General features: G+C 34.7%; 2 protein-coding genes across 2 annotated transcripts; both read left to right on the top strand.

The window, feature by feature from the left end:
* Nucleotides 1-3,731: 3,731 nt before the first annotated feature.
* On the top strand, nt 3,732-8,058 carry LOC117344589 (tetratricopeptide repeat protein 36-like). Its single transcript, XM_033907390.1, has 4 exons — nt 3,732-3,884; nt 4,827-5,012; nt 6,509-6,610; nt 7,461-8,058. The coding sequence occupies exons 1-4, from the start codon at nt 3,767-3,769 to the stop codon at nt 7,613-7,615; spliced, it is 561 nt and encodes a 186-aa protein (XP_033763281.1). The 5' UTR covers nt 3,732-3,766; the 3' UTR covers nt 7,616-8,058.
* Nucleotides 8,059-10,550: 2,492 nt separating this feature from the next.
* On the top strand, nt 10,551-15,772 carry LOC117344588. The gene is given in 5 exon segments (XM_033907389.1): nt 10,551-10,630; nt 11,469-12,028; nt 12,687-12,803; nt 13,243-13,332; nt 13,334-15,772. Coding segments are annotated over 4 exon segments (1,146 nt in total). The 5' UTR covers nt 10,551-10,630; nt 11,469-11,539; the 3' UTR covers nt 13,784-15,772.
* Nucleotides 15,773-21,769: the final 5,997 nt, after the last annotated feature.

Here is a 21,769-nt window from a genome sequence, read left to right as displayed (position 1 = left end):
ACGACTAAGTGAAATCACTTAGATGACTACGTGGAATCACACAAACGACTAAGTGAAATCACTGTGTGTGGCTAGCAAACGACACTTATAACGCGCCTATCAGTGTGATGTGACCTGCAGACGCCAGTTATACCACCTATCACTGAGATGTGACCAGCAGACGACAAATATAACAAGGCTATCACTGTGATGTGACAAGGAGACGACACTTGTAAAACGCTTATCAGTTTGATGTGACAAGCAGACGACAGTTATTACATGCCTATCACTGTGATGTGACAAGCAGACGACACTTATAACACGCATATCCGTGTGATGTGACCTGCAGACGACACTTTTAACACGCCTATCAGTGTGATGTGACCAGCAGACGACACTTATAACACCTATCAGTGTGATGTGACCAGCAGACGACACTTATAACACCTATCAGTGTGATGTGACTAGCAGACGACACTTATAACACCTATCAGTGTGATGTGACTAGCAGACGACACTTATAACACGCCTATCAGTGTGATGTGACCAGCAGACGACACTTATAACACGCCTATCAGTGTGATGTGACTAGCAGACGACACTTATAACACGCCTATCACTGTGATGTGACAAGCAGACGACAGTTATAACACACCTATCAGTGTGATGTGACCAGCAGACGACACTTATAACACCTATCAGTGTGATGTGACAAGCAGACGACACTTATAACACGCCTATCACTGTGATGTGACAAGCAGACGACAGTTATAACACACCTATCAGTGTGATGTGACCAGCAGACGACACTTATAACACGCCTATCAGTGTGATGTGACCTGCAGACTAATATCATAAAATAACTACAGCAATGGGGGAAATACACACTGTTTCATCACAAATTGGAAAAAAGTTTTTAAAAAAACATGGAGCACAGTGGTTCATGTTTGCATGTAGTAAAAAAAATGTACACATCAACAGCACACAGCAAAAATAACTACGTTTATTATTATAGATCTGCAGGATTCGAACTCGATATAACTATTCTTTTGCTAACCGACGCAACTATTTAGTCCTCAAGACTGATTCGTCGACGTGAAAAAGAAAACGGGATCATTTTAAACTGTTATGCAATATACCCATCATGCATATCGACTCGTCTGTCAATTGAAGGTCAACAGTAAAGATTTCTCTGGTTGGATAATAACTTTAAGTTTTTAAAAACAAACTTATTGTGACACTATTATCTTTTTTCTCCATTTGTTAGTTTTTTTAAATTAGATAGTTTTTATACCGTCGGTTTAATTTTATGCATGTTTGTGAAAGACAGTGTATATATATGGGCTGTCGGCGCTGTCGTTTTTTAAAACAGATATGGTGTAGACAGATCTAAGATCAAATTTTAATTCAAAGGTGTAATTTGTGAAAGGTTGTATTTGTCACTTACATAATGTAGACAGAACGCGGGAAAGTGTTAAAAAGGTTCATAAAACTGATGATCTAATCATCGAGACGAAACCAGTTTTACCATATTTAACATGTTTTCTTTTTTTTTTTAGTTACGCCAATTATGAACGGAATCATGTTGTGGTAACATGCATACACAGCAGATTCTCCTTTAAAAGTACATATGATGCAGCGTGTACCTTTAACAGTTCTCATTAGAATCTTCCATCATCTTGGGTATGCGACAAATATAATCTTCTTTTACTTGGGGTGGGACAGGGGTCTAAACCCATTTTGGATTGAGGATTCTTACTTATAAGTTGACAAACACAAGGCTCGTCAGGTCGTAAACCCTTAAAATTGAAAGCGTCATTTCTCCCATCATTTAAAGATTTGTCTTCCATTTCACCTGCTCAAGATTTCTCTGTCACGTTTGCTGGGTTTATCGCCCCGTGAACAGCCAAGGTCATTTGAGGCGGGATCTCCTTAATAGTTGATGACTAACTCATGATCACTGAATATCATACGGAAGGCACGTCGCATGCCATCCTGAGCAATTAGGGTAAAGTGTCTTGGCCCAAGGAAAACCACGATAGCACAGACAGGTCTAGATCTGTTTTCAGCTTCCGGAGAAACACAATCCGCCAAGGGTAGGGACCCTATAGGGTACGACACAGATCGAAGATGCTTGGAACACTAGAAACTTCAATGTTATAGGCCTAGGTACAAAGAGATATTAGGACATCACATGATAAGAGAGAAAAAAAAACCCACTCCCATCCTTAAGAATCTGCTCTTCTGAGGTTTCAGTCACGTTGAAATCCCGTTTTGATCATGCATATAAACGTTTTTGTAATGTATAACTAAAAAATGGCCATTTTTTTTAGCAAGATTGTATCTGAAAATTGTTTCAAAATTTCAGACTTCTTATGTAAGTATATTTGTTTTTAGAAGAATTTCAAAAAATGGGCCATTTGGCGGTCATTTTGAAAATTGCTGTTTCTGCTATTTTGTGCAAGGCTCAAATTTTACATTTTTGGACTCAACTGTTTTCACTAAAAGCATCGTTGCGTTGGTAATTTTGAATATTTCTAATTCATTTTTGCTGTAAAACTTTGAAATGTGCAATACAATGCGGAAAATAGTAAACAACAAGGTGGGAAATAACACAGGTTTTGGATTTTATTTTCACATTTCAATGTAACTGTAGCACTTAAAAATATTTTCCCGAAAAACTGAAAAAGAACAGATGTTAGTTCAGGACAAAAAAGTAAGCACACTGACCCCACATTTTTGTATCAGTTTTAAAAAGAAAAACATTTCCCCATTTGATCTGAAAAATATCTTTAAAAGTTTGTCAGCAGAACTTTTTACATTAAACGTTGCATCTAGAAAAAAATGGTTAAAAATGGGTTTTTCATGCTTCAAAATTTAGGGATAGGGGTTGCATAAATTGCTATTCTGGTTAAAAATAAGCATGTGTGTGGTTAGATCAATTGAACGTCTTAATTTAAATAAATATTCTAGTTTTGTTAATTCCAATAATATTCATACATATCTGGTAATAGACTTTTAAGATATTGCTTTGATTTGTTCTGTGTATGGTCAGAACAACAGATTACACATTAAATCACATGTATGTCAAATTCTAATCTTTGATCAATAATATAACTCGAGAAAAAGCACGGTGACACGTAATTTTATTTTTATTTCTTATATCTCTGTTTTCTCCTCTTTAAAATGAGGTGCCATGTATACCATAAAAAATTAGTCTTCTGAAAAGTTTGACTTTTCACTAGAACAGATCCTTAGGGGTAAGATTCTTAACCTGTCACATCACATAATGTAAACAAAAACAAACAAAAACACCCGATCCTAAGGGGTTAGATTCTTCCCATCCTACAGGGGGTAACATTCTTAACCTTAGTACGCTATGATCCACTTATTGATCTTCAAATTGCTTATGCATCAATGTAAAATAGATATTTTAATTTGTATACTGAGGTGTGATACAAATGTAAATATATTGACAAAAGAAATCATAATTTGATAGATCGTTGTTAGTGTTATACTTTGTATACGAATTAGATGTTAATGGGATGTATACTTTAATGTAGTACACAACTGTACTTTTGTATTGCTAGTAGGTCTTTAGGTAGATCATATGACAGTAACTAGGGTTAACGATTGAAACCTTAACTTATATATATGATCGGCTCATCAATTGTCTTTTTCCGGATCTAAAACAATTACCGTACTAAATTTTAGAATTGTTTTTTTTTTAAATCAACAAAACGTTTAATCTTATCTCAGAAACGCTTAAATTAAAAAAGAAAGTAGGATGACCTCAAACACAATATCCACACACGACAAAGCAGTTTTAAATAGAATATTCAATCCGAACCTCCCATATGGCGATGTTGTCGATGAAAATAACGAGGAAGTTACTCCAGCTTTAGGTAACGTAGCAATCACATAATTGAATTTGCTGGTATATCTACTTACAGGCCAGAGCGTCATATTTTACTGTACATATTTTAACTTATAAAACCATCCTTTCAGCTTGTACAGGCCATTTATAGGAGTGAGCAATACACATTGACATTACAGTACACATATACAGAATTCACTGCCACAAAAAATAATTCTATCACCACTAGGCAATGGCCTTTTCACAAAGTTTAGCCCAGTTCCATAATTACACATGTACATTGAAGTGATGTACATATGTACATTATTGTATAGCCAATACCACATAGCCACAAAATGATTCTATCACTACTAGGCTCTAGGCCTTTTCACAAAGTTTAGCTCAGTTCTGCTACACATGTACAGCTGATGTATTATCAGTGATGTTTTGGCATGGATTTGGGGCCGAATACAGGCCCCTTCCCCTAAAGAAATTTTGCTGTATTTTCCCAATTTTTAGTTCATATTTTCCCAATCAGTAATTGTAACTTTCCTTGTACGTTAATAAATATGAAGAAATGTTGATCATAATACATTTTACATAATGTTGTCACATTCCAATGCTATAATTGATTGATCATAGCTATACTATTCATATTCAAAATGATATTAAATCATTGATTTGATGATTATTTTTGAAGGAAGAAAGTACATTTTTTGCCGAAATTAAAAAGATATGGCTATATTTTCCCAATGGAAAAGGTACAGGTCCCTGTATAATTAGGGTAAGAAAGTCACTGATAATACCAAATTCACAGTTTTCCATATGGATATTTACACTACTCACAGCTACAAAATTATATATAGTGTATTCAAACCTACACTCATTAAAATATTGATGCAAATTATGTAATATTGAATGATTGATCATTCTCATGTACCGTGGTATACATTTACATAAAATATGTATGAATGCAAATAAAATATTTCAGAGGAAATTGAAACTGATGAAGCGAAGGAAGCAAAACAGTATGAAGCAGAGGGGGTTGACGCTGCAGAAGCTGGTGATCTTGAGCTGGCCCTGAACAAGTTTGCACTTGCAATACAGGTGTGTCCAGACCGAGGGTCTGGATACAACAATAGAGCCCAGGCTCTCAGACTTAAGGGAGATGTACAAGGTCATTATACTCAAAAGTGTTACACTTGACAAAACTTATTTTTATAACAAAATCTTAATCTAGGCATAAGCCTATGTTCAGCTGGGAAAAATCTGATTGGCTGAGCATAGCATGCTGAAGTGTAAATTTAAATAATACATATGATACTTAATGGGAAAAGATTTGACATTAAGGATAACTCCTTAACCCTCAGGTTATACCATTGGACAATGAAGATTGTTTAATGGAAAAAGATTTGACCTAAGGACAACTCTTAATCCCTTATATTATACTGTTGGACCTTATGTGACAACAAAGATGCATTTTTTTCATTATGGCAAAAGAATTAATCTTTTACTCTCAATTATGAAAATGGCATCATTTACAAAAAGATTTTGTCCATGATTTAACATTTATTATGAGAAAATTTTAGGAAAACTTATGCTCAGAGATTTGTACATATATATAATGGCAAACTTTTTTTACCTTTAAGTTAATATAAATACTGTAATGACATTTTGTGACACAATCAAATTGAGTTCAACTTAAAAAGTTTTAAAGCTAAAATACTTCCTACCTAAGGTCACTCAAATCATTTTACGTTACGTTATTGCAAAAAAACCCAACTATTTGCCCTTTAATAAGGTCAGTTTTTTGCCCTGTGTTATATGTATTATCATCTTCGCTAGCCAAGGCTTCTGATTACGTTACACTCCACGAACCCTTAGCAGATATAGTCGTGTTCAAACCGTCGCGCCCTGGAATCCCAGGGCACCCAATCAAATCACGTTTTACATCCAGGCTTGGTTTCACAGTAAACAAAAATTGCGGCGCCCAGTGCAGAGCTACATCGTTGACTATGTCATGACATTTTACCTAAAAACAGAGACGTACAATCATTGGGAAACATTCGCAGTGATGGATCAATTAATAGAAGTCGTTGATCACATATCTCATCAAAATGACACAAGCCTCCATGTGCGTTTGTAAACATCACCGATGAAGTAAATCGGTAACGTTTGTTTTGATTGGTCGAAAATTTCATGTGTAAAGGGTGGTAATTTCGAATCTCCGCTAGAGGGCCAGAACTGACGCCTATATCTGCCAAGGGTTCTTGTAGTGTAACGTAATCAGAAGCCTTGGCTAGCGAAGATGATGTATTATATGCTTTGGCATGCCATATATCTGAGGCATATTTTATGTAGCTAAGGTGTCTGAATGACAAATACTTATGCAGTAGACCATAGTAGTAAGTCATCTCTAGATTGCTGTATAAATATGGGGTATTGTATATTACATTGGTTCTTGATTGCTGTATAAACTATAGATTGCTTATCTACATGTATAAATATGTATGTAAAATATATAAGGTCATCTCTATAGATCGCTGAATAAATCTGCCTATATTAAATTGACCCTAAATTGCTCTATAAACTATAGATTGCTACATGTATAAATATGTATTGTATATCAAGACACCTCTAGATCACTGTATACATATTATTGATGTAATTTAGGTGCTCTCCAGGACTTGAACAAGGCTATAGAGCTATGTGATGCGAAGGGATCAGCTGCTTGCCAGGCCTTCACACAAAGAGGACTCGTATTCAAACTTGAAGGTAAGTGGTTTTTAGGTCATCTTAGATGACCTATGGCCATTGTGCTTTGTCTGTCATCTTAAGTAGTGTCCCGTTCACCTTCTGCAAAATTTGCATTTCAAACTTCTTTTCAAGTTTCATCAGTGGGTCTGAAATCCAAGATGGTGACCATGGCAGCCATCTTGTTTTTTAATGTAGTTTACACAGGTAAAACTTTATTAGCATCTCCAAGTTTACAATGTAATGTTTAACATACCTGAATGACAAATACGGCCTGTGTAACATCTCTTTGGCTTAGACAATGATAGGCATAATTTTAGTTTTTGTTGGAGAATTACCCTGCTCATACTTCATTATGGTAAGTACTTGGATAACTTTTAGGTTAGAGTTCAGTTTCCTCATAGTTTTTGCTAAAAATCTCATTAAAATATCCAAAATGTGTTGCATTATATAGAAAATCCCATCCACTCTCTTTATAACAGAAATTCTGCCATAACATTTGTGATTCAGAGTTATTTCTGCTGTAACTTCATACTGTACAACAGACTTTTTAGTTTTAGTTTTAATATGGCTGTTTTCAATTTCATTTCTCTTGGCATGATTCACTCCATGTTCTGTGGGATGATGCAAATTTCGCTAGCTGAAGGTTAGACTCTATATTTAAATTCTGAGCCACTGCATTGGGCTCTGCTTTGTCAAAAAAATGTAGTGTTTCATCATCTTCTACTGCCGGGGTAATTTCGAGGACATGTTTCACAGTATCTGTAAAACACACATTTATTATCATATATATATGATTTAAAAAAAAATATAAATGCTATGAAAACAAGATGTTTTAAAATTTCCAGTCTCAAATGTTGATTTGTTACAGGGGATGATGAAAAGGCTTTAGAAGATTTCAAGAGAGCTGCAGCATTAGGAGGACAATTTGCCAGGCAACAGGTGGTTGCCATGAACCCATACGCTGCCCTCTGTAACCAAATGTTGTCAGAGGTGTTTCGTAAAGTCAAGAGTGGAGAGATGTAAACAGAAACTAAGTTTCAAAAACATTTAGTTATTGGAGTCACATTGGTTTTGCCTGAATTTGATTCTATGACTGAAAATTACCAAAAAAAAAAAAGGTTTGGGATTTTTGTTGCATATATAGTTGTATGCAATCAAAATTATTATGCTTTACCAAGTGTTTATCCTGGATTTTAAAAAAAATATGTGAACGAAAAGAGTTTCTTTGTAGAATTTAGAAAAATAATTTTAATTTGTAACTCTTGAAAAATAAGTTTTTATTAAATGTTTATTATATATGTGTAAATAGAAAAACTATTTTTAACAATATTGTTAATTTTAGAATGTCTTAAGGATTTGTTCTTTGTCACTGCATGCAGTCATTATGAAATGACTGAAAGTTTGTTGATGAAGGTTTGATGAGGACATTCCGTTTACAGATATTTTTGTACAATATATATCACCAATACACTGGAGATAGAATCTCACTGTGGAAGTAAACAGTGGAAAAAGAGGAACAAACCTGTTGGAAATAATGAACTAGTCTAAACTAGACTAAAAGCTTATATTTTCAAGGGTATAATTCTGTGTGTCTTTCAGTCCATTACCATGTGCACGGCAGTTAAAATTTGCTGGCAGCATGTCTATAAGTAGGTAAGGGAGCTTTTGTTGCATTGGCTCGACTCTTCCTAGATAGTTTAGATAAGGTGAAAGTAATTTTACAGGGGTTAGGGAACGTTTGTTGATGAATAAATTAATAGTTGTTTTCATGTAGAGTAGACAGACTTGTTTATTTAGGGAGGGAAGGGGGAGAATTGTTTATTTAGGGATGGGAGGGGGAGACTTGTTTATTTAGGGTGGGGAGGGAGATAATTGTTTATTTAGGGTGGGGAGGGAGAATTGTTTATTCAGGAAAGGGAGACGCAAACATATAGGGAGGGGAGACAATCATATTTCATGATCTTTGGTGGCGGGAAGCATGCTTTGGAAGTGATGCGTAGGGGATTTTTATTTTTGGGACGTGCATATTAGAAGGTTGGACATGTTAAAAGGAGATTTTTACTCTGATATTATGTCTGGTGTTCATAGCTTTATTGTCAAGTATGGACTATGCTAATGACAAAAAAAGGATTTATAAACAGTTACATTAAGTACCCATTTTCACTGTACAATATTACTGTAAATCATATTTCTTTGATTGATTACATGCAAAATCAACATTGTTGAGGTTGTGCTTGTGTTGTCATACTTTAATTGTCATTAATAAACAGAACTTTGAGAATGTATTTTTTGAATTGTTGTTATCTGGTTAATCGTACTGTCATTATTTGAAATAGTGCTTGACAAATTGATTGTCAGATAGTTATGTAAAATGACCGGTTGCTATGTTGATATTTTTAGCCCACCATCATCAGATTGTGGGCTATTTAAATCTCTGTAAACAATTATTCTTATCTCTATTTCTTGAATAAAGCACTAGAGGGATGTTTCTCCAACATGTAGGTTTCTCTTGGCCTGTAGTTTTACACATTCAATTTTGAATCTGATTTTAAAACAAAATGGCCAACAGATGGCCATCTTGGATTTTGATGGTCTAAGATCATTATCTCTTTATGAGAATATATCTTCTTAGATCTTTCTTAGATTTCCTTATTATTGTCAGATTATCAAAAGGAAAAGAAAAAAAAGAAGGGAAAAATAGAGAAAAGATCAGTCTTACATAGAACCCATAAAGATCATTCAATGGTGGATGCAAAGATCCCACTCCAATCTTTTTTACAGTTAAAGGGGATGTCTATTTAAGCTCCTGTTCCTGTGGTCACAGTGGAGTATAGCTTCATTATCCTTGTCATCTCCGTAGGATCATTTTCTGGCAGAGGAGTGAATCAGTTTTAGCTCGCCTGGTTAGAACATCTTGGCTAGCCAAGGCTTCCGAGGTCGTGGAATGTAACGTAAGCAGAAGCCTTGGCTAGCGAAGATGGGTTTAGAAGGGCCAAGAAAATTGATGTTGTATTTTGGTGTCTGTCGATCGTCCATCTGTCGTGAACTTTGTGCATTAGGCAACTTCTTCTCAGTAGCCAAAATGGGATAAAGTAGCCCGAGTTTCCTCTGGCCCTGACACCAATGTCCAACAGTGTCGGAAAATTCCATGTCGCGCGCTCTGGCCCTAAACCAGACATGGTGTCAGGGCCAGAGGAAACTCTGGCTAGGGATAAAGATGATGGTATTTTGCCAATGAGTAGCATACTGGGATACAGAGCTACCAAGTTTGTTTAATGTTGAATGACCTTCAACCACTTTCAATGTCACAGGGGTCAAATATGTTAAAATCTTTAAACAAATTTTTTCTCAGTAACCATGCAATTAAGCCTAGGATGCTGGTAATAAAGGCCAGTAACATACCAAGATAAATTGCAACAAAGGTTGTTCGAAGAAATTATCTTGAACGTTGATCTAAGGTCACAGTGGATAAATATGATTAAAACATTTAAATGACTTAATCTCCATATCCAGGAGGTCCAAGGTTATGATATTTGGTCAGTAGCATATACTGATATAAAGTGCAGCTATCAAGTTTATTCAAATGGTTGATCTTGACCTACTTAACCCAACTAGCTATAACGTAAAATGTACATGTACAGTTTAGTATGCAGAAGTCTAGTGCTATAATATACTTAGTTTGTTCAAATGAATGACCAGCTTGAAAAGAAACAGTGTCTAGATGTCAATATTTTTTTTAACGAATACTGTTAATAATTGTGATTCAAATGAATGGCATAATTTCAATGCCCCAGGTCTAAAAACCTAAATTGTGCTTTAACAGTAATGAGATACACGTAAACACAAAATAGTTTATTTTTGTTAGACATGATTTCAATATTAGGTGTACAAGCATCCTTAATATTATATCGGGTTTGCTTGCGGAAGTAATTTTATGATTAGTGACTAGTTAGCGGAAGTAACATTTTCCCATGACACCGGCAAGATGTCCGCCACCACTGACTTGTTGCGTTTCGTCGATTTTAACCAAGTTTTATGGTATGTGTCTGTTTTTAGGAACGGTACAAATCTGTCGATCAAAGAAAAATCAAAACTTTACCCGAATGCATTGAACTATTGACACATTTTGTGCGTAAAACAATGGTAAATAAACCAAACTTTCATTAAAAAATATTAACGTACCAGTTTGACAGATCGTCGTGATCCGATGTTTGTCTTGATTATATTACGGTTACATAAGATGGGACTTTGGTCAGTTTTGCTGCGTGCGACATAGTGATAATACTTTGTGCTATTATGATGGTAACAATGCTAGATACTCTTGGCAGGCCTATTTATAGATATGAATGGGTTGTCGGGTGGGGTGGGGCAGCAGTGATTTCGAGTTATATACCGAGATATTCGTCGCAATCGGATACGATTGTTTCGGTACTTGCGAATTTTTGGTCCTTGATAAGATCGGGATCATTTTACTGCTGCTAAATTGTCAAAGATGGCATATACTATATATATGACGTACTATATATAGAAATATTAAAAATTTAAGAATATATATAATTAGAAATAGTGCACATGACACGAATTTCTAAACACAGAATATATATTATGTATTATAGTCCCTTTGATATTGTAACTTTCATTTGAAAAAAACGAAATGAATGTGTATATGCACTGTATGGAAATTTGGAAAACATATGAAAAGTACTGAAACAAGTTAAATTACATAACAAATATTAGAGAATATTAACATTTGAACATCTTCTCTACAATTAACTGGTAAAAAAATCCTTATCTTTACTGTACATATATGATAAAATTATGTGTGAAATACTTGTATCAGACTTCTAATTAATTAAGTTTCATTATTTTTATTTAGACCAACAGTAGCTGGCTGTTTGAACTGTTTTACAGTGACAAAATGAAAATATACTTGACAACATGGGGTAGATGATGGTGAATTCGAAAACCCCATTAATCAGCCGATTGACTCAATTTCTTAGTGAAGTGCTTCCAAAGTGGAAAAGTTTTAGTTTTAGCGACCAAATGAAGACCAAGAATTTCTACATATGTCTCCTATTCATAGCTGCTACTTCCACCTCCATATGGCTTCTATCCAATCCTTCTCCAAACCTGCACACCATAGTCTCACAGACTCACAAACAGATCAACAACATCAAAAACATTCCGACCAACATCAGGACATCCAACGAAGAGGAGCTCAGAGTCGATCATGTCTATCTGGATCGACTTGGATTTTATGACAAGGATGCCAAGGTGGTTGGTAGTGACGTTAAAGAATCACCGATAATTGGAACTTCAGCACTGCCTGGTCACTACGAAGAAACTTTGAAGTTTGTTAAATCAACCCAAAAAATTCTTCCGCAACAAAAAATTTTGATTTATGATCTTGGAATTGGGACAACAGAATCTCAACAGGTATGTTTCGAATGATTCATTGTAAATGTTATTTTTTCCCACATGTGGAAAACAAGGTGAGAGATTACCCGTATGGTAAATGCCTAAATGGCTCTATCCGTCCATCCAGGCCAGTATCTTCCATTATCTTCTTGTACATGCCCATACACAATAAAATGAGTTATGAAACAACCATCTGGTCCAATGAATATTTTTTTCCCAATAAATAATGTATCTTTTATTCAGGACTTTATTATAAAAGAAATTTTCAAAGAAGCAATGTCTCTTATATTCATGACTTTATTATGACCATGAGAAAAATGTAAATTTCCATATACCCCTACATGATAAAGCCTTGCAGTATTAAAATAAAATCTGAACTTACACATATATATTATAAGCATCATTATATGATAAAAATGTTTGTAAAGATTAACAAAACCCATTGTACTATATGTGATCTGAAGGTTTAAAATGCTAATAACTGTAAAATCTTTGCAAATATTATCAATATTTAATTGTTTTCAGATGATCATATATTGGCACATCACTTCGGTTTCATAAAAGGTTAAAGGTTAAGGTTGCATTATGCTTATCAGGTAGCTGCTGATGTGATTATTGCATAAATTTCATGCATCAAATACACAATGACATTTATATTTCGCTTCTATCTTTACAGATGATTAAGTTCTGTAACAAGACAAGGACATGTACTCTTAAAGTGTTTCCTTTTGATAAATTTCCTTCACATGTGAGATACCTGGATACTAGCAGTTATAGGCCCTTGGCCATACAGGTGAGTAAATTTGGGGTCTAGGATTCTGATTATATTTAGAAGGAGTCTGTGTCTCCAGTGATTTGAATACAGTTATTACAATATGGGGGGCATACAGTGTTACCATGTCTGTTGCATCTTCATGAAATTTTGGGGTGTCAAGTGGCAGTGGGGGCATTTTTGTCTTACAGGCATTTTTTTAGTTTTTATACCATAGTTTATCTATATACGGTATGAGTGATGATTAATCCTAATTGATATAATCAGTAACCATGAACTTTGCATGTTCTTGATGGGTTACAAAGAAAAAACAGTCATTGGTTGTTGCACAATTTGAAAATTATTTTGTCTTTTTCAGACTTGGAATGAAAATATGTAATCCTATCCTATTACTGTTGTATTGTAGGAGACCCTGAGGAATGAAACTATGTAATCCTATCCTTTTACTATTGTATTGTAGGAGACCCTGAAAGAATTCGGAGCTGTGATATGGCTGGAGCCACCCGAACACTTCACAACTAGCAAGCTAAACAAGGTGTTAGCACAGGCAAAGAAGGAGGGGAATAGCAGCCTGGACCATACAGGAGCCGGCCTCTGCTCTAATTCACCCAAAGATGTTCAAATATTTCAAAACCAAGCAGGATAATTATTATTTTTTAAGGGCAGCGAAAGCCAACCAGTTGATTATTTATAACACTGCAAAGATAAGACAGGATTTAATGCTGCCTTGGGCTAAATGTGCCCTAACAGAGGAGTGCATCAACCCCACAGGTGCTCAAAACTTTGGCTGTAACTATGACCTTAAGCCCCGTTTTAGGTATATGGGCTGTCACAAATATGATATGGCAGCCTTGAATGTTATTCTGGGAATAATGTTTGACTTTTCCGAGTCGCCGTATGAAGTGGAAGAAGAAATATTCGGTGTTTTAGTTATGGAACAGAATGGGAACTCAACTTATCCACGATATGTTACCAGGGACAAACTTACTCAGATTAGATAATTTTAACTAGTATATGATATAACAAACTATGTATTAATTTAAAAAGATTGAGCAAAAATAGCCTGTGCAAGTTTTGTTCTCAGCATGACATGAGGTCTTGGGTAGTAACTTAGTAAGGTTTTAACTCTTGATGGTATTAATTAGTGCTGAATTCCTTGATTTGTACTGGATATTTTTGTAAGTGGGGTCCTTTTCAGGATTTATGGAAACTTTCTGCATAGATTGAATAGAATGTCTGAAAATTGCTAGGGGCATCTTAATGTTTATGCTTCAAAATGCTATAGGGATGAAGGCTTTGAAATACACTGTACCTGGAAAATAAGAGGCATGTTCAGGATGGCGAGCATTAACTGAAGCACTTGCATAACAAGATATCATCTTTACGTATTAGTGGGTGAACTTGATTGCACTCAGAATGGCGATCTCCAGAATATATATTGCGCGCTGCCTTTAATTTAATTTCTTATTACAGTGAATACTCACCACTAGAGCAAAACTATCATCACTTATTCAATAGAAGTCATCTTACCAGAATGATGACTTAGAGCTTCTTTTTTTATGAACAATTCCAACATAACTCTCTCATCCTCATTTTTTAGTGCCAACCTCTCCATCGTAATTACAATTTATTCTATTTTGTATATGATATGAACATTATCTCATGAACATAACGCATTAAATTGTTTTATGCATATGAATTAGATTCAGAAACTAGCTTACAACATAAATCTTTCTCCATTTCTAAAGGTCACAAGCTGTTAAGAGCAGGAAAGAAATTAATCGGCATAAATAGGTGCACACATGGATGTGAGAAAAATAGGGGGGGGGGGGGGGGGGCATAGAAAATTTAGTGAACAGGTGAGATTATAGAAAACGGGAAAGTTCATGGCATAGTGCCTAGTCTAAATGTGATGCCATGCATTTATAGCTACTTATAGGGCAAATGGACAATCATTCTAATCTCTTCGATATTATAATAAAGTTCTGGACGCACACAAAAATCAATGAATTTTCCTCCCTTGTAAGTTCATTGGCAACAAACACTAGTATTTAGGTGGAGATAGGATAGTTGTATTTGCTGACAAACTGGCCCTCTGAGTATGTGTAGGTATGCCGAGACTTGTATGCTTGTTTAGAATTGATCTCTCATTGTTGCTTGCGAGTGCTCTGTGTTCTGAAAACGTCTCTAAATTATGTTCATGTTATTGTTGGTACTTTACAAAAACCGACAATCTTCTTGGCATTACTAAATGATTATGATACAGATTTTCCCTAAAGCAGGTTTCATTATTAGATAATTATATACATGTACCGAGCTTAATATTGATAATGATTTTTCAAGTCTTTGTGATGAAACTAAGGGTATTGATAACATATTTATTTATTAAGTTTTAATATGAAAAGTTAAGTTCATTGCCACTGTAAATCACTTAGATTTTGCGAGTAATTCTTCAGACATATTAGCAAACACATACTTTTGTGAATGCTTAATTATAATTAGAGTAATGGACTCCTTAAGACTCCTTTATCTTTAACTGATAGCTTAGCCGCCATGCAAAGGTGTTATTTTTAATACAAATCACGGAAGGATTTGAATTTGCGATTGACTCTCCTATTGCAAAAATACATCTGACGCAAAATATAAGTGATTTACAGTACTCACCAGTTGATGTATAAAATTGTGTTTCTTTTTACACCAAAGTCATGTAGTACATTTATTTGTATTGTAGTAATTTTAATATTCAGAGTCAACAACATCAGAATTTTATTATATAATGATGTCACTGTTTCATTTTTTTTCTGCTTTTATCTTGAACATATTCTTTAACCCATTGAATCATTCAGGGATGAAAATGTTCAGCCGATTGGCTGATTTCAGCCTTTTTGAGAATATCAGTGTAATGTAAACTTGTAATTTTTCCCATTGAAAAGATTGAGTAATCTAATTTTCAGCCTTTTTGCCCTTAGTCCATTTTCATCTCTGATCATTAAGTCAGTTTTTTCTTTTGGAAAGAAAGATACAATGTACTTTAATTGCAAAATCGAAAAAAATATTTTTTTATGTCTGTGTTGCTATATTACTGTAGTGATCCCAAAATAGGTGGCATATTAACATCTAAAGACAGTGAATTGGAAATACACATATAAATTATTGTTAGCTTTTTAATTGAACTGCAATAGGCATGGGTGGGTTGATTGACGGGTAATGGCTTATAGCAAGATGCTGTACTTGTGAATATGGTATGTAGCTGTATAGGCATCAGGTATTTATTTGTAGTTTTATTAGTTATGCATATCTTAAATGTAAAACAAAGTATAGGTTGCCTCATGAATGCCACACTCTCGCCAAAAATATACAAGGCAGCCAGCCCTCTTGTTATCGAGATGTGTACTGTGACAGTTTTTGTAGACAGTATCAAACACTGTAAGGTTTGCTATACCCTCACACTTGATATGTCTATACATGCATGTTCAAAAGGTATTTGAGATTTCATTTGATCTGTCTTAATTGGTCTAAAACTGGGGCATATATTACCACATGTTAATCCTTGTCTTAAACAAGATTAAAGATACCATTACTATAAATAGATTTCAATTACTGTACAGATTGACAGACTGTCAAGAATTCATATATGTACATGCTGATAAACAAATCCTTTCACGTACATGTTTTGTAACAACCTTATTTGGGTCCAATACGAGATCACAGTTACTGTATAAATAAGATTTTGGCACTATCATAGGCTTGAATGGTTAGAAACATCATATATATCTTAATACAAAATTGATGTTTTCACCTTCTGGGGGTGAAATAAAATACCATCATCACTGAAAATTTTACATTATCACATTTCAGACTTTAATTCTTCATTGCCTTGTGTTAGTTTGGGTTACTATCTTTACAAATTCTGCCTTTCACTAGTTTGTTTATACCAGGTAGTCACATCAATACAAGCTCTGCAAACTATCTGAGAGAAGATAATTGTTCATGGTAGATTGGTAGGAGTGATATTTTTGGGCAAAGACATCATATTTTGATGAAATTTGGAGAAACTGAATGCAAAGTGCTCCCTTAAGAAAAGTGCTTGCTATAGGGGCTTTATTTATGACTGTATATTACATAATGTTTATATGTTTTTTAAATGTAAACTTTATTTATTTTACAACAATCGCGAAACAAGTTATATCAACTTATATTAATGATGCTTGTTGGCCCGGATGGAAGCCCACGAGGGGTCTAACTGGGAAAACCCACGTGGTCGGGCAGGTGACCCCATACCTTTTCACGTCCGATCGGGGAAATCAAACTCCAGCCACCTTGGTGAAAGGCAAGTGTGTAACAACTGTGCCACCCAATCACCCATTTAATATGTTTTTTAAGAGCAGCTAGATGTTGAGCAATAGATACTGTATACATGTTTATCACATTTATTTGGTCTGTTATGCCGTGAATTCGCCCATGTAATATATTTGTGTATGTCACTATTGTACCAATATACCCTGGAGTGTTTTTCATTGGCGAAACGAGTCAGCAATAGATTGTGACAATGATGTGACATCAATTGTGAGTGGCAACAAAATGGCTGTCTAAATCCACTTGATTAAGTCCTCCACATTTTTACTTTAAATCAATTTTACTTTTATTAATTAAATCAGTCAAAATGTCCTTGTCCTTGGCAAGTTCCTTGTATTTGTTTTTATTTTATAATCATGAGATTGTAAGAAACTTTTCTCAATTTTTTTTTTAATTTTTGCTTGTCAAGGTTTACAAGAAATAAAAACTTATTATATAACTTCTAAGACTTATTTCATAAAATTTCATTTGAAATGAAAACTCCTTTAAGATCCTATATAGCTTAATGCAAAATTAGTTTTCAATTTAATGCCTGTATCAACATTTGCTGTAAAAATTTGTTTTTGGTGGAGCAAGAAACAAAACATGTAGATATCAGTAGAATTTGTGAACATGGTTTTGCAATTCTTAAGTTATAGCTACATTGAAATGCACATACACATTTATATTCGTTAGCGTTAGGTTATTAAGTCACCCAAATCATTAATCATTGTTCATGGGCATACTATATTTTGTAGAGATAGTCATAGTTAAGTATTATAGATTGGGCTGCGGTACCTCAGTTGATTAGAGCGCCAACCACGTAACTTCTGATGAAGATTCGAGGTGCATAGTTAGACACCCCCTACCAGTGTTAGTTTGTGGTCCTTGGGAAGCTGAGAAATGAGCAGGTCTGGGCTGTCGTGGTTTTGTCCTTTGGCAAGACACTTTACCCTAATTGCTCTGGATTGCATGGGACAGGCCTCACTATGTTGTTCAGTGAGGTAGCCACCAGCTACTACATGAAACCACATCTCAAAATGACACTGAATGTGCATGGGTCGATAAACCCAACAGCCAGTTTAGTATTGATATTTTTGAAATCAAACCAAAAAAAAAGGAGGGGGTTTAGTTTATGTTGGGGGGGGGGGGGGGGGGGGGGGGGCTGCTTGTGATGATATGTACCAGTAGTAGTAGTAGTTGTAAGGATTGAAACTCCAGAAATTGAGAGGTTATTACCAGTATAAAGTAAGCTTTATGTTATATGCTGAGGGTCAGTGTATGTATACAGTCTAGTCCCAGTCCTTAGAGGATGATCCCTACCTCACATATTGGTACCCCTGGGGGATGCTGTTGCTGCTTGTGATGATATGTACCAGTAGTAGTAGTAGTTGTAAGGATTGAAACTCCAGAAATTGAGAGGTTATTACCAGTATAAAGTAAGCTTTATGTTATATGCTGAGGGTCAGTGTATGTATACAGTCTAGTCCCAGTCCTTAGAGGATGATCCCTACCTCACATATTGGTACCCCTGTGTGATGGATCACTGTTAAGCTTTAATTTATTAATGATTATAGGCATTCAGCTTGTGAGACTAGTAGCTGTAGAAAAGAAACAAAAATCTGGGGAAATATTTCATTACAAGTTCCTAAAAATCATTAAGTCAAAGCTATTATCAATAATGCAGCTGGTTGGATTCGTCAGTTAGTTGGAAGAACTATTAATTATAGTTAATAATCTATAAACATGGCTAAATCACAGGAAAATTCAATAAACATGTGCACTGTACCTGGTACACCCTGTACTATACGCAATATATACTGCTTTGATATATTAATTATATATTCTAAACAAGAATTGTTAAAAGGCAGAAAAACAACAGAATCAATACAGCTTCTGAATCAAGATATGAATTTGAAATAGCTTTCCACTTTCTTAGCGATATGAAAGATGGAACCATAAGTTGAAAATCGCCCATTGACCGAGATATTATAGATTATAACTGTGTATACAGGTTTCAGTTAGATTTTGTGTCAATATTTTCATATTTGGTAGTTTTTTGAAAAAAATATTACACAAAGGTAATTAGAATTTAAAAGTATACTCTTTAAAATGTGATGATTTTTCCTTATCATTATCAAGTGATCTATTTCTGTATAGTTGTATTTGAAATTAAAGTGATTTCCATTATCATTTTTGACTCATGTAGTACCGGTAGTTTTGCAGAAACTATAGAATTTAAAACTTAATTAAGTAAACAGTTATTTGAAACGAATGCTGTAATTTACCCAGGACACTGGAGTAATTTTTACAACTTACATATTACATAATGTACATTTAAATAGCAACATGTTCAGTTAGATTATTAATACTCTCCTTTTCAATTCTGAAGTTTCTCCAAAGTCACTACGATTTGCGTCACCAGTGTATACAAACATTGTGTGTGAACAGGCTCCAGTTTGAGTAAAGCATTAAATTGTAAGGCATATGTCATGATGATTTCTTGCCCAGTCGAAATTCATACAGTGATTGTGATCTTGTTCGTTCCAACATTTATATTGTAAAGATGTTTGTGTGATACATGTCTGGTTGAGAAAATGTGTAATATGATATATATATATATGTTATGAATCAAATTAATTTAATATTCCATTTTTAAAAGTTTTATTTGCAAGTTCTGTCATCTTCATGATAGATTTTCATTACTCTTGGTGTCCGGTATTCAAGGTATTTCTGTCGGGGGGGGGGGGGATATTTTTTGCATTGGGCTATTTCTGTGATTTGTTTCTTTTCCATCTGTTCCATAAAGGATACATCGTACATCCATCTCATAATATGTGCAGGAAATTTTCGCGGTCAAATGGCCTTCACGTATTTAGCATAAATTTCCCCCAAACATAAATTTCCATGTTTACAATTTATTAGATTGAAATGATAGATTTTTTATTTCACTGTGTTACAGAATGATATGATATACATGTACTGACATGATATATTGTATATGACAATGAAAACAGTTGGTTTAGTCACTGATACTGTATGATTCTTCATACTGTAAATAATTCATTCCTTTAGAGGGACTTAGTGAGTCTTCTTTGTGATTTTGTAAAAATGTTAGTGATGGAGACATGCAGTGGAAACTCACTATTTCACTTTAATCATATCTGATCCACTTTTTCCAACAGTATTGAAATTATATCGTTATTAATTAATTAATAGTTTCTTAGAAATTAAAGTACTGGCACTCTGTCTGAAAGTAATATAAAAGTTCTCTGTTATCTCTTGTTGTGCATACTATCTATATTTCAGAACCAATGTAGATCATGTGATGATGGGTGCTGAGGAGATTTCTCAAGGATCATTTACCAAAAACTGTAGATGGAAATTCAGTTGGAATTTAATAAACAATAAATGCCTCCGACATGTGTGTATGATTTCTTTGAAGGCAAGGATGGTTTAAAGATTGTTAAAAAAGAGAACGAAACTATGTCCATCTTGACCAATGCTGCTACCTCAGTAAGTAATATATAACACATTATATGAACAGGACAGTACATATAGGTTAAATAGCATAGAAAGGGGTGGGAAGGGTTGGTGAGACAAATAAAGGAATAGTTCTGAATTTGGTTGGAATACAAAACAAGTTATACCAATGTATTAAGCACTCTTGTTGGCTCTGATGGAAGCACATATGGATCTTACTGTGGGAGGAAACTGGAGTACCCAGAGAAAACCCACGCAGTCAGGCAGGTGACCCAATGTATGTATACATTTTCATATTTGATCGTGGACTTTAATCCTAGCTGCCGAGGTAAAATTCAAATGTGTCACAACTGAGCCAGGCTACCCTTTTATGGAATTAAGGTCAAACCCACCTGTATAACAAAAGTCTGTCTATAAAGGTTACCTGTTTTAGTTCCCGTTGTTACATAATTATAATTGTATATAATCAGAGGTCAGTATTATAGTCTCCGCTCACAAACCCAGGACATTGAAGTCTTACGTTCAACTTATCAAAGAAAGGAAAATTTCTTTATAGCTGAGCGGTATGTTGCTGCTGGTATGAACCAGGGTCACCATTCTCCTTCAAGCAATAACTTGTCCTCTAGTCTCGGGGTTAGTGATCCTTGTGGAGTATTTACTACGGTTACATGATATCTATATTGAGGCCACATGCCAATTTTATATCCTTATGACAGTAGTCTACCCATCAAATGTAGGTAAAATCAAGATAAAAACTTATTAACTTAATCAAGCTGAATATTAATAGTCCTTAATTCTAACATGTTTCTGACCCAATAAAATGAACAATGGCCTCTGGGTTATTAAAAAGTCATTTACATATTAATTTTCATCCATATGACCTTAAAAGTTTCTAGGTCAAGGTCATTTATTTGAACCTCAGAAGCACTTCAATCGAGCATGCAATTGGTTAACAAATTTGACCCGAGACCGTCATGTAGGCCAAGATCATTCAATTGAACAGACATCAATTCATAGCTCTTGTTCCAAGCATACTACTGAAACCATGTCAAGAACCTAAACCTCTTGATTATTCAGAAGTTGTTTCAAGGAAATATTTTTGCGGGACAGACACCACACCATGGCATAAGTTCACTTGCCCTTCAGGAAACAACAACCACAAGACCAAA

This window comes from Pecten maximus, chromosome 16 (genome assembly GCF_902652985.1).
Source record: "Pecten maximus chromosome 16, xPecMax1.1, whole genome shotgun sequence".
NCBI classification, from domain to species: Eukaryota; Metazoa; Mollusca; class Bivalvia; order Pectinida; family Pectinidae; genus Pecten; species Pecten maximus.
The sequence above is the reverse complement of the archived record's forward strand: the minus strand, read 5'-3'. Positions and strand labels throughout refer to the sequence as shown.

Bases quoted from the DNA above. Each gene is read 5' to 3' on its own strand.
- LOC117344589 (XM_033907390.1), top strand. From the start codon at position 3,767: ATGACCTCAAACACAATATCCACACACGACAAAGCAGTTTTAAATAGA. The intron at 3,885-4,826 runs GTAACGTAGCAA...AAAATATTTCAG, and splicing joins GGAAGTTACTCCAGCTTTAG to AGGAAATTGAAACTGATGAA. The intron at 5,013-6,508 runs GTCATTATACTC...GATGTAATTTAG, and splicing joins ACTTAAGGGAGATGTACAAG to GTGCTCTCCAGGACTTGAAC.